At 35.8% G+C, this 19,770-nt stretch overlaps 1 protein-coding gene across 5 annotated transcripts in view; it reads right to left on the reverse strand.

The window, feature by feature from the left end:
* Positions 1–19,770, reverse strand: part of LOC149574782 (uncharacterized) — a 205,944-nt gene that overhangs the window by 166,623 nt on the left and 19,551 nt on the right. For all 5 annotated transcript variants that reach the window (XR_016360093.1, XM_089814609.1, XM_089814611.1 and 2 more), the window contains exons 4-12: positions 19,291–19,410; positions 19,050–19,169; positions 18,151–18,820; positions 3,690–3,730; positions 3,519–3,587; positions 3,269–3,369; positions 2,302–2,380; positions 2,085–2,183; positions 1,908–1,976 (exon numbers count right to left, since the gene is read on the reverse strand). Coding sequence is in view for 4 of the 5 variants with exons in the window: in XM_089814609.1 (XP_089670735.1) it covers positions 1,908–1,976; positions 2,085–2,183; positions 2,302–2,380; positions 3,269–3,369; positions 3,519–3,587; positions 3,690–3,730; positions 18,151–18,820; positions 19,050–19,169; positions 19,291–19,410 (1,368 nt within the window). In the remaining variant the exon portion in view is untranslated. The remainder of the gene's footprint in view (positions 1–1,907; positions 1,977–2,084; positions 2,184–2,301; positions 2,381–3,268; positions 3,370–3,518; positions 3,588–3,689; positions 3,731–18,150; positions 18,821–19,049; positions 19,170–19,290; positions 19,411–19,770) is intronic.

Raw genomic sequence — 19,770 nt, forward strand, 5'->3', positions numbered from 1 at the left:
CACCATCAGCTTCACAAACTTCTACATGCAGCAGCCTACTAACTTAATCAGGCGTTCCAATTTTGCCCATATTTCAAGACCAATGGCAAGGTGTTGACTGGACTCTTCATAGTTATAGAGTAAATGTCACCTTGTTCATCAATTGGAGCACACATAGTTTGTGAGATAGAGATTTCTAGGATTACACATGGAGACTTCTTTGAACGAGATATATGCAAGTGAAATTGGACACAAAAGATTTCGGGAAAAAATCTGTTCAAGGCATCATTCAAAATTTAAATATCTATCAATTACCATTTTACATTGATAAACTCAAAGTTAGAGAATTAAATTTATTTTTATTTTTCTCAATTTAGATGCATGGTGGGAAATGTTCGATGGTAAGGTGCCAAATCTACAAGGATTGCAGTTTGTATCTTGAGCCAGCCATGTAGTGCTTTGGGATGTAAGCGTAATTGGAGTATGTTTGAGAACATACACTCCGAAAAGCAGAACAAGTTGATAATGTAGAGGTTGAATGCTCTTGTGTATGTTCCTCCACCACAAATAGATCTTGAGCAATAACACATCTCATATTAGAGGAGGTTGAGAGTGGAGCACTAAGATTGATGATCATATCTTCAGCAATAATGACTTGGCATAGGTTGATTAGGTGGATCTAGAAGCAGAGGCAGCAGTGATCAGAAAGGAGATGTTAGAGCACGAGGAGACCCATTGGAAGATCCCAAGGATTTGGATGTCCCTAAGACTAGCCCTTGAGACACAGACAGCTATCATAGATGCAACATCATCCAGGTATTTAAGGAGCGAATGTAGAAAGTTGGGGCATCGAGTAATATACGCTCCTCAAGGCACGGACTTCTAGCTTTTATTTAGATGTGTTTTGAACTTTCAATGCCATGGACTTCATATTCCATGAATTTTGTAGACACTTGATAATATTTATATTCCTAATGTGTTATTTAACTTCTTTTCTTCAACTAAATTTTGCACTAACACTGATGTGATCAATGTATACTTGTATATGTGTTCAAAGAAGCTTCTATTTCATGAGCTTATTGCATGTTTAAGGTTTATTTATTAGAGGATACATAAAACAAGTTCTAAAAATTTAAAATCTTTGAATTTCTTGGGTATTTCAACTTGTCAAGTCTTTGCCAAGTTTTTGTTGAGTTTGAGCACCAAATCCAAGTCAAATGTCAGCTTGTCAAGTCCGAGTGTTGTGACTTTTTTATACAATCACTTCTTGAACCTCTCGATTCCACAGCCTTGTAAGATCCACAATGATCCTCAACCTATACAGATTCTGCTACATGGTAGTGCTGATCTCAAAACATTTATCGATTTTTGTAGAGTTTTACTAGCTCAGGTTTTTCTTTCACATATTAATCCAACCAAAGCAATTATATTTTTGAGGTAATTACATTATAACCTAGTTTGAGATTGACCCCAGACACGGTTTCTCATTTGCTATAGGAAAGACCTAAAATAAATGTCTTTTACATTCTTCACTTAGCTATGATTCTCAAATTGAATCCCTTATTGCCCACTTCATGATCATTTTATTTTGGAAGGAAAGTAAAACCAGGAAGTTGATGGAGCACAAAGCTTGATAGAATGATGATGCAAAACATTATTAGATACCTGGTCGTACCAAGGTTTGATTTTGTTCCTACTCCAAAATAATCTTCAAGTATATTCAAGTCCCTCTTTAATCATCGCTAAATGTTGGCATATTATTTATGCTTATTCTCTCTATGCATTGTGGCTACAAATACAGTGAAGGAAATTCATATGGATATATTTGAATTCTTCATGGAGATCATAAAATCATTTCAATTAACTTTTATAAAATGCAAGTGATTTCTGTTAAAGAAGGATAAGTGTCTAAATTAAGCATATATTACCATTCCTTTTCCTGTAACTCTTGTCAAGCATGTAGCATTCTTTAATTTTGAAAGACCGAAGTCTCCAACCTATCCAATAAGGAACAAAGATTAATTTATGATATCTAACATAATCATTATATTTAAATTCAAGGGACTGCATGTTCAAATAATATTGCATCATTAAAGGAAACAAACCTTGACCATCCAATTTTCATCAACAAGTAGATTAGATGATTTCAGATCCTGATGTATAATTGGAGGATTCTGATGATGCAGATAATTCATTCCACGAGCCTAGAACCAATAAGAGTAAAATCCAAATGATCAAATTTTCATCAGTTGGATGCATAAAAAAGAACATTGATGCCAACCACACAAATACTGTGACAAATTGAATCCAAATACTACTTACGACGTCTAATGCCATTCTTAAGCGATGCTTCAACTCCAATTTGTGTGTATTATTATGCAATATTTTGAAGAGACTCCCCCTTGAAACAAATGATGAATATCAAGTTACAACTAGGATAAGGAAAAAAGGATCCACACTGCTAAACTGTCAAAAAAAAGGAAAATATAAAGTACAGCAATAAAACAGGCTGGAATGATGTGAAAATGCTACTATAATCTACACACAAAAATTGTTAAACCTCAATGCTAAAATCAACAAAGCCAATAAAAAGATGCAAGGGCTCAATTAGGCTGTGCACAATTTTCCTTTTGTTTTGCAATGTTGAACTGATAAATAGACTTTTCAAAATTGGGAGTGTAACTTCTGCAAAATATAATTTATTTCTATAAAAAATTAAAAAATTCTCTATAAAAATAAAATTTATTTCTATTAAAAATCTCCAAATCCTAAAGAATCAACTTTAGTCCTCTGTTGAATCACACTTTGTACATGTGTATATGTGAAGGGAGGTCCAAAAACCTAGTTCACAATACTGCTATTAATACCTAATATCCTGGCCCTCCTTCCCAATTAAAAAAAGGAACAGATTACTTGGTATTTATGTGAATGACATAAACACTTTATTAAAAGATAATATCACTAAGATATCAACTCAAAATTGTCTTTTCTTGTTCTCTCTCATGCCATTTTTTATTTGTAAATTCCAATTATTTAATGAGCACACATTCACTAATCATCAATGCTACAGAAACCAAACACATTTTAGATTTGTCAATATCAATAATCCAAGTAGAAAATCTCTGTTTATTACTCTGCATTTTATTTTTATTTTATCTAGGAGGAAGAGAAATCATAGCATATGCTGGTTTATGACAAATGAAATGTCATTAGCTTATATGGGTTATACAATAATTCAACAAGTCAAATCAATTTAAGAATAAACACTAAACTCAAAGTAATAAGATACCTTGGCAATAATTCTGTTACAATAGCAAAACGTTTAGGTGCATATACAGCTCCAATGAACACCACCACATTTGGATAACTCAATCTCTTCATTACAGATACCTAGAACAAACATATAAAAGGAGATAGACTTATCATATGCCTTAAATCTACAGCAAATTTTGTAGTAAAAGCCATGTAAAAATTTAGGGTTGAGCGGATCTTCTAAAGTGCATCAAGATATGCCAAACTTGTGTAATCTTTACACAAACCTCTTTGTCACAACCTTGTAAAATCTCATCAGAATAGTCATACCCACTAAAAGCTTTGATTGCAACATCCTGTTACAGTTTCGTTGTTAACTAAAAAAATTATATATACAGATGGTTTCAATTAAGCATTACCACATTATAATATGATATGATATGTAATTTGTTACATACCAAGCCATGCCATGATCCATTGTAGACAACACCACAAGAACCTGAAAAGTTTATTAACATTAAAACAAAATTAAGGATGTCTCCAGTATTTCTTATCAAAATGAAAAAGAAAGAAAAGATGACTAAATCTACCCTCAAAAAAACATTCTAAATAAACTTATTAAATTGAAAGATCCTTTAAAACATACCTAAATTAAACAACACAAAACAACAGAAGTGGAGGTTATCACTCACCCCAAACACCCAACTTTTTGGATCCAAGGCATGTTTATCATGTTGCATCATTGGACATCAAATCCTAGCCATCATTTACCCCATTGCATCATTCCAACAAACAAACAAAAACCTTTTTTAACAGTTCAACTAGCTTCTTATCCAAAATAGGATTGTTCTTATCTATCAAACAAGTGTTTGTACCTAACATGTGTATTTTAAGACAAGTGATCATATAGTCAGAATTAATTGCCCAACGTAGAGAACCTTTGCATGTATCAATGGTTAGTTTTGATTAATCATCTACAAAAGGACCCTCCATATATTGTAACTATTTCTCAGCTGTTGACTCCTTAGGGAGGGGCCCAACTACCTTCTGACTCCCACAAATCTTCTTTTGAATCTTGAATCTTCATGATGCTCCTGTGCCTTCTAAAAACTGAAAGGAAATGTGGATGACCAATTGAGAAAAGTAATGCCCAACAAGATACAAATTTCATACTATTGCAACAAAAAGAAAATCCATGGAACGCACAAATGTTAACAAAACATACCCTACCAAACCCTTTTGAGATTATCTATGTAAAGTTCCCTTGATGTTTCCAACCATAGTATTCTAGCAATTGCTTGAGTTGGTTAGTATAAGTACATTCATTGCTTTTCCAGAAATTTGCTATCTTATGGTTTTCACAGTTTACAACATTGCTTGTGTGCAAATAACAAAGCAATTAACAAAATAACTCTGGAAACACTAATTACTCCAACCATCAAGTGTTATATGATTATTGTACTTCTGCAGAGAATAATGATATCTTGTAATAACATACTCTGTGTATGAAAGTGTCTCTGATTTATCTCAGCGCACTCCAGCATTCCAGTATTCCAATATTGTCACTTCTGTAACTCCTTATGCAAATACTGATCAAAGTCTAGCAAATATAGAAAGCAACAACCGACAGTCCAGATATTATTGATACAATCTTCAGAAATAACCCCGATTTCAATCTTCGATTACGACATTCAAAACATATCTAAGTTTGCATTTCTTGACATTCACAGCAACTTGTCATACCTTTGAATTTTTTTTATTGAATAACCCAAAAAGTCTGACCCAATACCTCCTCCTGGGGACAATAGGTATCTTCTTTTTCACTGCAATGTCGTTTAGCAATTTGCCATTCCATCACTATCATCACCAAGAGAATTGTATCCATAACAATTTATCGCAATGCAAGTGGACTGATCTTGATATCAGTTCTTCAACAATAATTAGAATATTCCTTCCTTTCATTTGGACATTGAATAAAATGTCAATAGATTTCTCTATAGCCATGCCAAACAATACACCATCCCAAAATGATTTTTATAAGATAATACAATAAATAGTTGATGTTTTTATGATTTATCTCTTCAAACCCAATACAATTAAACCACGAAGAAATAATCTTTGACCAAGCAATAGTAGATCACTTGATATGGAAGAAACAAAGAATTTTGGCTAACCATTTTGGTGTCCTCGTGGGGATGGCTATCTTCGGTAGGTAGATCCTCCTGATCGTCCTCATCATCAGATACGACTTCAATGTAGTGTATTTTTCCTTTGCCGAGGCATTTGTTCCCAAGCTCCCATGGTCCCTTCCAATTGAAGCATAATTTCTTCCTTCGTAGCTCCTGTGTGGTGGCTTCATCCAACGAAGGTTTCTTTGGCAAAGGTTTGTTATCTTTGTCCTTGGGGAAAACTAGCGGGTTGGAGTGCATGTAACCTTGAGAGGATGATGTCAATGATGATGCCATGCTCCGTGCCTTCTTTATAGCTTTTGAAAGGGTAGCAGGATTGAAACCTTTTACCCAAACTTTCAATAGTTTCGTCAGTCCGTCCATGTAGTTTCGTCAATCCATCCATGAAGAGCACTATCCATCTCCTTTCGAAAATGTCCGTCACCAAAACGGAGAGTTCTGAAATTCCGTGATGCACTGGTTGACCAATCCAGTTTGCCTTAGTTGTGCCAATTCTTTGAAATTAAGTTTCGGATCTTTACAATCAAATCAATCTATCAATCTTTTAGTGAATTCCGCATAAGTATGTATTTGGTCCTGACCCAATGTGATGGTGTCGTGATACCACCATTCATGCACCACTCCCTCCAAGTGTAGCGCTACAAATTCGATTGCTTCTTCCTCTAGCATTGGATTAAGTTGAAACTAAGTATCGGCCTTCATTACCCATGCTTAGCAGATATGGATCCGGATCCATCAAATGCTAACAGATTTACCTTACTCAACTTTCTACTGAGATCATAGTTAAAATATCCTCGATTTCCAGCTTCGGAATATCTCATCCTCAATTCTACGTAATTTTTGTAGGATATATCCTCCTCCAAATTTGCATTCTTCCAGTCTTCTCTCAACTGTCCTTGAACTTCCTCAAAGGTTGTTTATTGTGGTATCTCCGTTCGTGGAGGGAAAGACGACATGGAAGGTCGAGATGCGTGTTGGATGAGATTTTGCCTTACCCGATGCCGAGTCCATGCTATGACCATTTTGTTCACCGAATAATTTACTATCTGTCAATTTCCTAAGAGTTTCTTCCATAATTCGTTGAGTGTCATTGATCTATGCCTGAGTCCTCAAAAGATCTCTTAGTAGCGCCAAGAGTCCGGTAGCAATGGGTTCTTGTTCCGCCATTCTATCAATCAAATGGGATCTTCTTCTCTTCCTACTATAAACTCTCATTCACTATCCACAAGCTGACAAGATGGTTAGCTCTGATACCATTGTAATGTTCCATTCCCCTATGTCTTCTCTGAAACAATCTTTCTCCCGTCCGTCACGGTCAATGGCAACCGATGGAGCAATTGAGGAAGCCATACAGTCTAGTAGGGAAGCAATACGGCTAGAATAGGATGTTGTATGGTATTTGAGGATGTACAGGTTGGCGAATTCCCGTACAAGAATGTCGTATAGTGTATTCAGGGTCGCCGTACGGTAGGGCCTAGGGAGGCCGTACGGTTGGTGCAGAGAGTCATACAGTGACTATGGAGGAGCTACGTAGAGACTGGAGTCCGTATAGTGGCTATGGGAGGAGCTATGCAACAGACTTGAGGCCATACGGAAGCTAAGGAGAGGGTGTACGGTGATGGATTGAAGCCAAAGGTAGACAGATACACACTTGCCCAAACACAAACAATGTTAGATGTTAAAGTAACCCGAACACAATATATTCCAGGAATTGTATAACTTGTAAATAATAAAGATGCTCCAATTTGCCAGATCCGAGCTAGGAAATACAGTGATGGAATAGGGTGAGGGTTGAGTCCCACCGAGACTACAAGAGCCAGATAGGGACAATCTTTCACTTGCAAAATTGCGAACAATCTAGAACCCCAACATGAATTCATAGTACAAAGAAATAAATCAAATTGCATCCCAAATACTACCTACATGTCGTGCTTAAATACCTATCGGAGAAACCTTTCCGAGGGTGTACAAAGATAGCCGACGGCCACACCTACCTATGGAAACAATTAAAAAAAAGGGCTCGAGATATACTAAATCAATCGACCCATTAACAAAGGTTTGATTAATAATTTATTTTATGATGGGAACATTACAAACAAGACCTTTAGTATCTATTCTTACAAATTACACTGCACAGTTGAAGGAAAAGCAATCAGAGCTTGAGACTAAATTGACTAAATTGGCTGAATTGGATCCACTAAACAATTAATTGATGGAACTACAAAAATGAGAGAACTAACATTCAAGGAAAGAAAATTGAAGGTGAAAGAAGATAGGATTAGGATGACTTTGCTAGAGTTGCAAGGTTTTCTCACTCCACACATGGATATTATACAAGCATATCTTAAGAAAGATGAAATATTGACAAGTACACCAGAGATGAGTACTATAGATAGTACGAAGGAATTTGCATCTGACCTGAATGGTCAACATATTGCATTAATAGCTTTGAAGGAGTTATGGGAGCAATTACTAACTAGTGCAAAAGAAAGATTAAAGTTTGTGTTTGAGAAACTGTAAGTAAGAATACCCTTGTATATAACATTTTTTATCAATTGACATTGTTGCCAAAAAGGGGGAGATATGTCTAGTGAATCACTAAAAAGGGGGAGATATGTAGATAGGGAGAGTGTTAGACATAAAAGGAATTAATAGTATATTATCAAAAGGTGATAAATGATATGTATAGTTCAATGTTATATATAGGGAGTACTATTTCACATGTTCTTGCCATGAATCCCAAAAGAGAAAATTGTTGATTGAAGAATCATAATAATGACATTGATTATGATCTGTTAGAGCATGGTTGTCATTGTTGGCAAACCATTGCATAGGTAGGATTGTTTTTGCATGAGTATGAAAAATTTAGTCAATCAGTGAACTGTTATATGTAATCAGTAAATAGATATACCCATCGGTGAAAGGAAGTTGTCAAGGCAAGCGGTGGATGAGATCGAACGATACAAGTCTAGCAATGAAGGTTTGAGCATAAAGGTAGACACGCTTTGAGCAGTGAACAAGAAAGCAAGCGATGAAGAGGAAAATGAGCAGTACACAGGAGAACTGTGATATTGCTACCAGGATTTAACTGTGTAGTTTTAAACTCATTAACCCATGTTTCATGAATAGTGATTCACACAAATCCATCTCTCATGAGAATAAATGGAACTCTTAGCACTCCTTGAATCAAGGTGATGCAATAAGAATAAACAGGAGAACTACCAGTACAAGTACAAGCGGTCAATATCACCAACCTGTATGAACAGGGAACGGGTAAAACATAACCAGATTTGATTAATTGACAAATCAATCATGGAGGAGTAAGATTCAACATATGAAACGTGTTACACCATTCGAGGAATCAAAAGAATCAATTCATAGGGAATTGTGAACGGATCTGGTTATGAATTCAAGGCAAATTTTAACAAATAAGAACAAGGAAATATTACACATTGGGAATGACAAATGCATTGAGATTTAGCTGACATAGTCAAGATTTCAAGTTTTTGCAAATCAGTTAAGTATTGTAAACAAGTTTGGAGGGAATCAAAACCCTAATTAGTTATTCATCTCAGAGGTAAAGAAAATTTATAAGGACTTGGCTGCTATAAAGAACAAGCTTGAGAAGAGTGAAAAAAGAGAATTGCAGCAGTTGATTGAATTGTGATGACAGAATGGGTTGTAGAGAGGCTACATGATTGTAATGGTCAATCACAGATCATAAAGGATCTGATCAGCATAGAGGAGTGCAAATTACAGGTCATTTACCCTTGTATTCCTAATAGTTTCATAAAGTTAAAAAATCCTTTAAGCAAGGTAGTCTTTGACATGACTTATTTGTAAATCCCTTGACAAGGTGAACATTGTATTAGTGGGATCAAAATCCTTTAACATGGTAGTTTGTAATTGGAAATTGGATACTTCTAACAAAGTATCAGTCACTCCTAACAAGGTGAGTCACCTCGAAAGTGACAATTGTAAGCTCTTAACCAAGCACTCTTTTCAACTGCAGTGAGAAGATAGTGGGTACCATCCGCACCACAGTTTTTGCCTCTAACCAAGGGTTTCTGCAAGACCAAATCAGAGTTATGTGTCTATGCATTGTCTATGTGTTTATTGTATTGTTACGTTACATTTCAGTTTCATGCATAACAATGAGGAAATTTTATTTTGCTGCGAGTTTATGGTTATCAGTTAAAGCTGGTGAATAGTTATAGTATTGATTAACCCCCTATCCCCCATATTATTTCCAACAACCCACTACATGTCCTGTTACATGTAATCAGAAGTTTAAGTACCAAAAAATTTTGCATATCCAGATTGTCCAAATCGGGGATTTTCACGCCAACTGCTTATTATGTTACATTCAATCTAATGCGTAATTCCACCCAAGAATCCTGACAATACCCAAATCTACCTATTTTGAAAAAGCAACTCCAACTGCAGTCAAGGGTTTTTGACCTGATTGCAACTTGAACTACATATGAAGCTACATGTGCAATCCTAAGTGCAATTGGTCCCAAAATCCCAAATCCACTTCAAACTTATGTTTTACCTTCTTGTAGAAACCATTTGGTCCATCTGCATAAACTATTGCAAGTTGAACTTCACTTGCACCTTAGGTTGCAGTGCATGCCAAAATCCCTAAATTGCAACTATGGCCCACCAAAAACAACTTTTTCACTTCAGTATTGGTTAACACCTAGTTTGCAAACACTATCTACCAAAATTCAAAATGAAAGCATGAACTTCATGGAGAATGATATGTAACTAACATCAGCGCATTCATACATTATAGTGTTTTAATCTTTAATCTCAATGCTATAGATGCTCATCCAAAGCCAAAAAGGCCGACTATAACACATGAGAAAAAGATGAAATTCAAGTTTTATAAATATTAGAATGGTTTCAAAAATGATTCCAAGCAAGTGAGAGCAGATCAATAAGAGGGATTGTGAACATTTTTCTGGTCATGAGTGAGAACGAACCAGTGATTTGTTGATGCCACCAAATGTAGAGGTCCATGTCTTATTTTCTGCAGATGTTTCCACCCGTGTACAAATTTGAAGATTTTCAGGACTTTGCAATTTGGTTGCAGAAAGACCTCTTTGCTAAAGGTTGATGTAATAGGAATCGTGTCTTGTCAAACAATTTATTTTCCATCGTGCACTTTGTGATGTAGTTTTGACAGGTTAAATGTAAAGTATAAAATTACAATTACTTATGCAATGTCACTTTAAAGCAAAAAAATTGTAAGTATACATCTCACTATATGGAATCACTTTTCATAGAACTGTAATGTTGAAAAAGTCAACCTTAGGTAGTTAGTTATCCATGCTTTTCTACCAACCTCTCTTCCATAAATACAAGAGGGATCATTGTAAATAATCATCTTTATGCATTGCAAGAAAACTCTAGTGAAATTGTGCAAAAACAACTTTTCTTTAATTTGTGCAATTTGATTTCTAAGCGAATAAGAAGCAAGTATTTTCAATGTTTGAATTGGGAAGACTTGTAGAATCTTTGTGTTCTTATGAGGAGAGCCTTAAATCCGATTTTGTATACACTTTGTGCTATAGTTGTCAATCTCAATTAATTAAGAGTAAATGCATAGACTTTGAGTTGTGCTTCATAGTGATATTAGAAATGGAAAAGAGGTTTCATGTGTTGAAATCTTTGTGCTTATCATATTGCTTCTTCATGGTTTAAAATCATTACAGGACAATGTATAAGTTTGTGACCTTATATATATTCCTTAGTCTATAGTCAACTAGTATGTTTAACAATAAATCTTTCGGTTAATTTTGAGATTATTAGTATTATTGCTCCAACTAATACTTAGAGGTGAAATAGTAAAAGTTCTTCAGTTTGTAGAGTGTGTCTTTATTAAAAGTGAAACCCTTCATAAAGAAAGAGGAAGTGATATGTGAGACATCCAATTTTAGATTAAATTTGAGTTTCTTGTAAAGTTTTAATTAAATTAGTAGCAATAAGAAGGGCCCCTCCCCTAAGTTGAGAGGAGAGATCGCTTCAAATACACTGTGTCTAAATATCCCATTTGTAAGTAATGTGTCTACGACGATTAACAAAATATTTAGCCAATAGATATATCTTTCCTAATAGTATATACTAGGTCCTTCATAGAATACTTGCTTCTCTTCCTTGATTTCTTTATAACATTTGATGTCAATATGTTCCTTGGGAATGTCCTTCGGAGCGATCTTAACTATCTACCTTAGTTCCTTTTAGGAGTTAATGAATCTCTATATTCTTCTTGATATTATTCCTCCTATATGTATAGTTTCATCATCGTTTGTAAGATAGCTGTTTAATGTATAACTTGGTACTATCATTGTATTTCTTGGATAAACTCCAAAGCTCAAATTTATTGATCCCTTTATTTGATGTAGATTGATAACTTAATAATGTTGAATAGAACAATTAATTGATCTGTTAATATGCACAGGGCTACAATAGTCCCTTGAGTTTGTTTAGGGATGGTAATTATGGGAAGGATTGTTTTGTAGAGAGTTCCTCTAAAGGTTTATTTGAGTTTTAATCCAAAACATATGCCAACAATTGGTATGAGATAATAAATCAAAGAGTTCAACAAGTATCATTACTTCCCTACGATTAACTTATGTTGTCTATGTCACAATTCATGTGAGTAGATGCTATTGTGGCATATAATAGATGACTGGATGCAATTTATGGTGTACTGCTAAGAGTTCCTAGTGTTTATGGATGCTAACCTATTTCTCCTAACACCTACTTTTTCTCTTCTTCATTGTCTAACTAGAATTATTTCGTGTCATTTTTTTGGTTCTCTTCTGTTTGAGTTGTCGTCTTCCCTATATACTGCAGATGGGGCAAGAGATATCACAACCAGTCTCTTGGTCATGACTTTTTTTATATTAATTATAATTAATCTGTGAGTCCAATACATTACAACATCATATAAGAGAGTTTACCAAATACCAACAGAATACATAACGATCTGTAGCTCAATCAAATCAGAATATTTAACCCATTCAAGGAGCCATTTTCAACAAAAAAATTTAAAAATGCAAAAAAACTAGAGCATCATATCAGGTTAGTTCTTTAATCTTGAATCAAGTAAACCAAGGGAGTGGACCATCTACCCACTTCAGTCAAAATCCCTCTTCTTGCATGATATTGTACGAGTTAGAGAACAAAGCTTCCCACAATAGCATTGGTGGAGGCAGTGGGGCACCCATAACTATGCATAGGGCAAGAGTGCTAGTGTTGGCAACTGCTAAAGAGCTCTCCTATGGATCTAGATCTAGTCTTCTTCTAGTAGAAATTTCCTGTACCTTCTTTTACATCTTAATTTGGTCCAAGAACTGCTTTAAAGTGCAGTCAAAATCAAATTCGACCTTGTCTTTGGTACTGAATTCAAAGGAGATGCCTTCTCTTCTAAATATGGAGGTGCATTCTTTAATGACTTTGGCTAGTTGATGATCTTTCACCTGCAAAGTCATAATCACCTACACAACAATGTTAAAATGAGTGAGTCTCCACAGAGACTCAATAAGAACTCTACGACTACCCTTGAAGATAGCTTCATTCCTTAATTTCCAGATGTGCCAAAGCATTAGAGGAGCAAAAATAGACTAGAAATGATTACATTTTCTATCAATTCCAGGAACAAAACTAGATATTACTTGAAAAATGGAATTAAATTGCCCACAAGGATGCTAAAAGACTCTCAAAAACCTTTGGCAAAGGGGCAATTGAAGAAAGCATGGGAAATAGTTTCAGGAAGCTGACAGACCGAACATATGGATGGTTCAACATTAAGTTTAAAGAAGGGAAGCCTGTACAAGAGAAGCCACCACATGAAGCATTGGATCTTGGGCTCAATGGGTAAATGCCAAAGGTTTCCTATGATTTTGGTACAATTCAAAGATCAAGGTTACAGGCCCACTTAGTGTTCAGGTGATCAAGGACAACAAGGGAGTCAGAAAGAAGGCAAAAAACATATTTGGCTTTGGTGGAGAACAAGGTGAATCCATCTGGCCATCTCAGATGGGAGAGCCTATCATCAACAATGTTATAGGCTCTTTGTAGATCATGTGCTACAAGCCTCTTTCAGAATGGATATGTCCTTTTGTGAGAGAGAGGAACATTATACTTAGAAATCACCTCTTGTCGATTGGTAAGAATACCTTAAGATATAATATCATCAAACTTGTTAATACCATTTATGGACCAATTCTTAGTAGAACATCCTTGAAGAAGGGCAAGTGGTTTGTCACTGCTTCTAAGATTCAACCAGATAGATTTCTCCCCATAGATTTTGTGATCTTGGTCAACCAGCCCATTTTCTTCTATTTGATGTCTTACCTACTCCCATTCCTTCCAGATAGTTTGAAATAGTAGGGAACATTCAACCTTGATATTCCATTTACCTAGGAGCAGATCATTGATGTGGAGACCCTTCCATGATTTAGCATCAATAGGAGTGCCCCTTGATCCATTATTCCAAATCATAATTTTCCAAGGTTCACTTCCTTAAAAAGCCTTAGCAACCCATTTGATTACAAGGGAAATGCCCAGCCACCTAAGATCCTCTAGCCCAAGACCCCCAACTCTTTCCTTCTAACACACTAGTTCCATCTAATAGCATGTCTTTACTTCTTGCCTTTGTCATCAAACCATTGGAAATTGCTTATAGTTTTTTGTGCATAGTTAATATGGGCTTGGTTAAAGAGCCATGTAGAAGAATAGTATATAGTATAGCTAATAGGACCTTTTGGCATGCCTGTAATCTCCATGCCAAGGATAGGTACCCATTGTTCCATTTCGACAACTTCTTATCAATCTTACCCTTGACCCATTCCCACGTTGAATTGAGGTTTGGATGAACCCAGAATGGGATACCAAGGTATCTTACCTAGTGCTTAGGGCCTTCCCAAGCAATACCAATTCTATCTTACCAAATTGGGGGATTGTCATTCCAACCTAGCATGATAGACCTGGTTAATGAGACTTTCTACCACAACTAGAAGAAAAGGTATCTAACTTGGCAACAACATTGTCAATGTTTTGTTTAGATAGTTAGATCTTCCTAGTTGGGAAGTAGAATCCCTTAGATCTTCCTAGTTGGGAAATACAATCCCTTTGACACTAGGTGACAACAAATCATCTCTCAATATATAGAATAGGGAATCCGCTTCTATAACAAACAAAGCATGGGCTTAATCAACACTCTGTCTCATCCTTAAGTTTCATCATCTTGTCATAATGCTCAAGTTGCCTAGCCAACTCCATCAAAACTATCTTGTCAGGTGGGTACCTTGGAAGTCTCTTGGGACAAACTGTACTTCCTACTACTCTGATATATGTGAATTGCAGAAATTGGATGAACCAACTCCCATACTTCTTAACTTTTACTTCTACTTCCGTTGAGAGCCTTCTAGCAAGTGTCCCTATCTTCATGGCAAAGGCATCGCAAAACATCTTATAGTCTTTGGTGTTATGCAAATGAAGCTGTGGATAGCACTCATGCACCAAACATTGCCCTGACACATTGCCAATCACTCCTAAGGCCTTAAGTCTAGGATTTTCATATAGTCTCGCAATCAGATAGAAAAGATAGGACCCCATGTAGAATTGCTTTTGAATTTGTATTGTCCTTAGTTGCAAATCTAAATTTTCACTTATAATTCTAGCCCAATCAAATTTTCTCTTTCCATTTTCAATTTCATCAATAAAGTAATACATCCAGTTCTCGAATTGCATACCTTGAGCCACGCCCATAATCTGGCTAAGAAGCACAATAAGGTCACCATACTCCGACTTGAAATCTGACTTGGTGAGCTTTGATAACTTGGGTAACTCCCTTCTTGCCTTCGTGTAACCAATTCTGCTTTAGATGAATGAAGTAGGCCCCCTGGTTACCCTGAAAGAACTTGGTTGTTTGATCCATCATTACCACTATCATGCCTCTATGTTGGGGAATATTGAATACTTCTTCAACCACTTGTCCACTGATGTTCGCCAACACTCTTCTCTTCATCAAAAATGGACTTGGTAACAATATCAAACCGGGATGCACACTCCATCACCAATTCCGGACAAGGCAAGGTAGGAGGGAAAGCCACCGCGTGTACAATTCCACTCTTGTAAATCTTCTTTGCCATGGGGGATTGTCCTTCCTTCAATCTATCCTTCAACTATACCATGTTCACCATGCCGATATTGGTGTCACTTATTCGCCTCACTTTCAAGAAGAAGGTGATCTTAAGCATCATGTCTTCCTTGTCTTTTTTGGTATTCATTCCCTTTCGGTTCTTGCTTGCACTAACATCTACCATTCTAAACACTTATTTATGCCCCTTCATTCTAAATGATATGGACTACACTTATCAATCTCCAACCTTCTTTCTATCGATGAAATCTAGCTTATTTCTACCTCTCTAAGTCCTATCTCAACATTTATCAATCTCCAAACTTCTTTCCTAGGGATGGGACTACCACTTATTTATGTCTCTTTGTTACCTTAGGATGGACTACACTTATCAATCTCCAAACTTCAATCCTAGGGTGGTCTAGCTTATTTCTACCTCTCTATGTGTCCTATCATGAAATCTACACTTATATCTCCCAACTTCAACCTATCAATGGAAATGATGAAGTGGTGGATGAAAAGTGCAAGAAGAATATAAGGGAAATGAACCAAGCAAGAAAAAGGAATAGAATCCGCCTTTAAAACCAATCTTCACCTCTAAAAATGAATGAGAATTTTACCTTAAATATGCCTTTACCAATAACCGGGTCTTTTCATTACCTTAGGATCCGATCTCAGAAATTTCAGTCCTCCTTGCAAATAATGACGCCCTGGCAAATGAATTGTTTGCAAAATCTGCTCATGCCACTGAATTTGACCTTAAATTGCCTTGCCAATTCACCAAATAAAATCGCCAAGCTGAAAAAGAAAATCGCAGCCCTTGGAGGGAAAATCAGACTTCAAAATTGTTGCCAATCTTGCAAAAATCAGGCCTCTTCACCACAAATTCAACCTAGGGCAGAAATTGCCCAACTTGCCAAAATTCAGATCTGCTCCTCCAAATCGCCCTAAGGTAGAAATCGCCCAACCAAGGAGGAAAAAATCGCTGCCAAATAAGGAAAAATCAGGCCCCAAAAATCACCTTAGAAGAAAATCGCTCCAACTTGCAAGAGGAGGTGGAAAGAATGAATGAGGAATAAGAGGGGGGAAGCCCCTCTCATACCAAACTTTTTGCCTCTCCAAGTGGGCAAACCTGCCTGGAGGGAAAACAAAATTAAGTTAGTCCCTATTTATATGCAACATTAAAATTACTTAACCCTATAGTGAAATTGGTCCATTTAATTGTCAATTTGATCCGAATTTGCAAAATAGAAACAAGGTAAGCCTAGGAGATGTCAAAATTTTCATTTAACAATGCTTTGGTAATTAAAATATCATTAAAATTGAATCTAGCGAGCCAAAATCAATTTTTAATTCCAAATTACCAATTTCTTTTTAACATTTCTAAAATCCTCTAGGCAAAATTTCAACCAAATTAATGAGATTTTGCAATTTAATCCAATTTCAATCTTGCAATGCAATTTCAATTTTTTAACAAAATAAATCCTTTTCTTGGTAGTCAAAATTCAAACTCCAATTTCAATTTCACTATTGAAAAAAATTTCCTTTCCACTGAAAAATTCAAGATTTTCCAAAACGACTAAATCTAACAAATTCATTTTGAAAATGCTCAAGCTTATACAATTATTTCAAATTTTCAAAAAAAAACCCATCTAAGTCCAAAATTTGCAAATTTATCCTGCCAGATATCATTTTAACCATCGAAAAAATGTTGTTGAATCCTGCTTGGCCTAAGGACAAAATTACATGTTTCAGAAAATCAAGTTTAGCACCGGGTGAAAACAAACCAAATCCCTTCCTGGGCCAAAGGCGTCCAAAGTGTAAAAATCATCAATTTGAAAACCTCTGGACAACTCCAAATCTTGCTAAAGCAACTGAAAAATTTCCAACACTGCGAAAATTGCCAAGGCTTGCCCGAAAAAAGGGGGTCCTCAAAAATTTTGGAGCAATGGTGTGAAAACCTCACAACAAGTGGTTTATTTTTCATTAAACTATATGGAAACATTTCCCCTTTCTGATACAATTTGGCCTCTCATTTGACTATTTTCTCTCCCCCATCTTTCTCAGATGCATGAGAGCAAGTTGTTTGTTTTTATCCTCTTTGTTGTGTGGTTTTCCTTTGCTTGTGTAGAAGGGTTAACTTAAATATGTGGTTGCAACATGTCTATCCATGTATACAGGTGTGTGTGTGTGGAGAGACTAGAGAGAGAGAGACTTGTACAATGTGATCCCTTATCTATACAGGGAAATGCACAAAATATTGTGCCAACTATCTTAAAAACAATATAATGACAATGATGATAATGGCATCTTTTAAAGTGCTTTGAACCAGATTAATTTGTAGGGCCTACAAAGCGTAGAGAGTAATTCAAGTATAGGACAAGATCATTCTCATATCATCTTAGTGCTCATTTTTTTTTTTCATTTCAATTTCAAAGATAACGAAAGACCTTGCATATTTATGGACTGTAGCAAGTTCTTGAGAAAGCAAGAAGGCATGTATTAAGATGCCCATACAAACATAAACAACGTAGTTTGATAATTAGACCAAATTGGAAGAATGTCATCAAATATTACCTTTTCCAATTGGTTTGCCCAGAAAAAGATCTTCCCATAATAATACAGAATCTGCAATAGAGTCCAGACCAACTTCCCCTCTTTCAAACAAAAACAGTCTGTTATTGCTGTCAGTGATATTCTGTGAAACTGGGGCTTCAGCTGCTTCAATATTATTCTGTGTAATGTTTTCTCTATTGTTTTTCTCAATGATCAACTTTTGAGCAGGTTGCTCAATCTCCTTGTTTATCTCCGATCTCTGTAATGGCCACTTGTCTCTTTGGATATTCTCACTAGAATGATCATCATACACCAGCCAATTCCTTCCCAAATGTTTCCTTGTAGATGAGGATTCTAGGATTCCATTCAAATGTTTATCCCATCCAAATCTTTTCCAATAATATTCATGATTGTTCCAGTCCTCAGGTATGGCTCTGTTCTTGGACATTTTCTCCAATCCCTTGTCTTCAAGTTCAATTTCGTTGCTGCTACTTTGAGGCAATATGATGGGAAATTGTCTGGAACTTATCTCAGCACTGTTCTTCAAACAGTTCGATGCAGTTTTCAATACACAGTGAAAGTCATTCTCTTGTGACTTTCTACTATGGAGAGTATCCTTTTCTACAAACCTTACATCATCCTCAAAATGGAGTTGTCCATCCTGTTTTGTTCTTAAATATATATTGGAATCCTGCAATCATTTGAAACAGAAATAATTGAGAATCCAATGACTACTGGAATAGGATTTTAACTGATGTCATCGTATTTTCAATCTGAGTAAATGAACAATGAAAGAAGGTGACAGATAATACTTAACACAAAGACTTAAATGCTAGAAAGAATAGCAGAAATCTTCTATGAGGCATTTCTGAAAGCTCCACTTTAGCTTTGATGCTTGTATTTTTGTTCAGAAGATGTACCTGATACGGAGATGGATTGACATGCTCAGATCCTCGACCTAATCTTTCTTGGACATAGCTTGCCCTACTCAGAGTGCTGTCTGTCCCTCCATAGAGGAACTTGGACAGCATTTTAGAATCCTGAACATATAAAACTATGTTGGGCACCAAATCGACATTCAATAAAATATGGCTGTTAAGTATCATTCACTAGATAAAGGATTAATCTTAAAGAAAATCAAGTACTGGAAAAGGAACCGACTTGTTTTGTTGGAATCCATGCATTGCCATTTACTCTATATGAGCCAAAATCATTTCTACACCTGGCTAGAATATTGCTGCTATTTACCCCCACGCAAATCTTGGATAATTTTTTCGCTGCCTGCATCAGAATCACAAAATATGCTACTCAGATAATTTTAAAAAAAAGGTTCAAGCAAAATGTAAGAGAGTTATGACAAAGCATTTTTGTCTATCATTACCTAACAAACTGTGAACATAAGATTACAAAAATACAATGAAGGGCATGAATGGATTCATTTCTCCTCCCAGAAGGCTTTTACTTACATTTTCTGAATCACTCCTAATCTCAAAAGACCAGCTTGAAGAAACATTATTTGTGCAAATATTTACAGGATACCATAATGTATATCATGATAATGGTTATTCATTAAAACAAAAAGAACCATTTATTCTTTATATGAATCATGATGCATATGTTCTGACTCTTTGTAAAAGGTTA

Source organism: Cupressus sempervirens, chromosome 2 (genome assembly GCF_028749045.1).
Source record: "Cupressus sempervirens isolate cs-2001-9-10 chromosome 2, ASM2874904v1, whole genome shotgun sequence".
In the NCBI taxonomy this organism is placed as follows: Eukaryota; Viridiplantae; Streptophyta; class Pinopsida; order Cupressales; family Cupressaceae; genus Cupressus; species Cupressus sempervirens.